The sequence below is a fragment of the Chaetomium fimeti genome (assembly GCF_033439085.1).
Source record: "Chaetomium fimeti strain CBS 168.71 chromosome Unknown B0H64scaffold_2, whole genome shotgun sequence".
NCBI lineage: Eukaryota > Fungi > Ascomycota > Sordariomycetes > Sordariales > Chaetomiaceae > Chaetomium > Chaetomium fimeti.
Window position 1 is genome coordinate 1,208,654 of NW_026944330.1, and position 2,777 is coordinate 1,211,430.

At 58.3% G+C, this 2,777-nt stretch overlaps 1 protein-coding gene across 1 annotated transcript; it reads right to left on the reverse strand.

Annotated features, from left to right (window-relative positions):
- Window positions 1–583: 583 nt before the first annotated feature.
- B0H64DRAFT_370986 (uncharacterized protein) lies at window positions 584–1,665 on the reverse strand (the record flags this gene model as incomplete). Its single annotated transcript, XM_062802124.1, has 3 exons — window positions 584–925; window positions 985–1,385; window positions 1,440–1,665. 3 exons carry the CDS (start codon window positions 1,663–1,665, stop codon window positions 584–586), a joined length of 969 nt encoding a protein of 322 aa, XP_062662027.1.
- Between the last annotated feature and the right edge of the window lie 1,112 nt (window positions 1,666–2,777).

Sequence of the window (2,777 nt, forward strand, 5' to 3'; positions counted from 1 at the left end):
GTACAAATCGCCCAGGTGGGCGACTCCCCTGAATCTATACACATTACGTTGCTCCCGTTGGAGTGAACGTCGGTCGGATACATCGTGTCGACAAAGGGAAGAGTGACAAAAGAAAATAAAGTCATCCAAACAAAAGAGATCAACGCCCGTGTAAATGCTTCCTCAACCCAGACCAAAATATACGTCCCTTGTAAACCGGACTCGCCGCCTTCGCCGCGCCGTGGGATATCATCCTCCGAAGGGAACTCCCTGTCTGAGCAACCCCCTTCGCCACCATACCCATAAGAGAACGTGAGGTCCTTGCCGAAACACCACGCCCCCGTTTTTCCCCCATGCGCCAAGCCGTGCCAGATGATGGTCCATCCTTGAACTCCGTCTCGAGATAGATGATGATGGTCCGGAAGGAAAAAGATTAGAAACTAAAAAATACCGGTTGTCGTACTTGGTCGTGGGTCGCATATCCTATGACCGCCAGGGCCTGGGATGAAACTGGTTAAGTCTATGGGTGGTTGGGCTGGCTGCTTCTCTTTCTCGAAAATACGCCATGTTTTTGTTTGGGTTTTCATGGGTCGAAAAGTTCGAGTTAGGGGCGGCTCCCGCCGGCGCTGCTGGTGCTGCTGGTAGTGCTGCTGCTGTCGTAGTTGTGGCAGCCACGCTCGTGCCGCTTCATGTTGCTGCGCACGCTGAAGGCCTTGCCGCAACCGGGGAACGGGCACTTGAACGGCTTTTCTCCCGTGTGCGAGTGGCTGTGAATCCGCAGCGAGCTGGGCCGCGAGAAGGCCTTGTTGCACGTTTGGCAAATGTACCGGTCCTGGCTCTGGGGAAAGGATGCCGACGCTGATGGGGCGATGTAGTGATGGTGCTGCCAGGGGTTGCCGGCCGTCGGCGCAAGAGTCACCGACATGGGCATCGAAGGCGGGAAGGACTATAGCGACACATTAGTTACCATGCTCTGCGTACGAATCAAGTGCGATCACGACATACCTGAGGGAGCGCACGCTGGTAGTAGAGACCAGACATTTGCGTCTGCGGTGGCGCCGCGGATTGCATCGGAGGATAGTACGAGGGCATGGCCGGCTGGCTCATGTACGCAGGACCGGGGGCGTACTGGGGCTGGTATGCTGAGGCCTGGACAGAAACCCGCGGGACTGCGGCTGTGGCGGTCATCTGCCGTGCATCGGCCTCCATCTGAAGCGGTGGCGTGGCCTCGAAGTAGTAGTTCGACCCGTTCGGCACTTGGCTCACCGACCTAGTCGATGGCGAGTTGAACCCCTCAAAGGACGCATCCGAGGACATGGGCGGGCTGGGCGGGAGTCCTGTCCGGAGGGTTGCCGGGTTGGTGTAGTGCGAAGAGTTGGGCCTCGTCTCCGGCTTGGATGCTTGCGCTAGGGTCGAGTCAGTACCGAGCTGTCCCATGTCCCACCACGAACTGTTCGTACATTGCTGCTGCTGCTGCTGCTGCTGCTGCTGCTGCTGCTGCTGAGACTGGGGCGACGTTTCCGAAGTCGGCGATCCTTGGTCCGCAAGCCCGAGGAGGTTCGAGATGGACGGGAGCGAGCACTTTGCTGCCTCATCCATGGGCGGTGAAGGTGGAGGCATGTAGCCGTACTGAAGGCTCTGCTGAGGTGCGTGGGCATAGTGTGTTGTGACCATTGTGTTTGCCATTGTTGCTACGAGACAAGCCCAGCGGCGGGTGTGGGAAGGTGTTATTGGGTTGGTGTAGGGTGGTAGGCGGCCCTCTGGTGGCTGCAGCTTCGATGCAAGTGAGTCGTTTGTCAAGTTGTGAAAGACGTTGATATCTGAGTCGAACGTTGCTGTGGGGGCGGTGGTGTGGGTTGGATTAAGTACTAAGCATATGGGTTGAGAAAGAAGCTTGTTGACTTTTGGGATGATGGGGGTGGGAGAACCGGGGCGTTTTGTACCATCAGATCTCCCGGAGAACATCCATGGAGAATATGTGGAATGATCGAGGAAATCCACACGAAATCCACCGTTGATCCCCGGGACCAAGGCGGCCACAGGTGTTGTCACAAATTGGGTGTGGGTCTGACCGGCGGCCTGGGGGTGCTGTGCCAGACCAGGGACCACGGCCCACGGCCGATGTTGATCAGAGGAGACCCCTCCGCCCCTCCATCCGTCATCCCCCAGGGGCCCCTGTCTTGTGTGAACGAGGTCGCGCGGTACATGGTACATGCGTCCAAGCTTATAACAACTCCTCTTATGATGGCTCCGACCCCGGGTGCGCCTGAGCCCAATGTCCAGACCCTGTCGCCGGCCGGAAACCACACACAACAAGCGGACCGAGGGCCGCTGAACGGGTCCCGACTGATATGATTGCCATTGATCTGCCGAGTCCAAACGTCGGAGGCTCGTGCTGAGCCAAGGCCACCCGACACGTCAAGCCGAACGTTGTCCGATGCGATCCAGGGTTTCTACACAGTACACAGTAGAGCGAGAGACCATCAATTGAGGCGTGCTGCCCACAATGCTAAAGAGACTGAGGAGCAGGACGGTGCGCACGTTTTTGTGGCGCGAGCTGCATCCTGCGCACGCTAGCTCGAATGGGTGACACACTCTCCTGCATTTTCCTGGCTGCCGGTTTGCTGGGCTTCTTTGAAGCCACACGGACCACTTACCCAAAACAGGGGCTACTGCCGGGCCCAAGGCTTGGTTTGCGGAGGAGCGAGATGGGCGAATCGGTACGTACCTCCAGCCCCTGGCCTGTCACGGCGGCCGTGTTGGCGTTTTGGGGTGGGGACCCCTGTGCCAGACACACG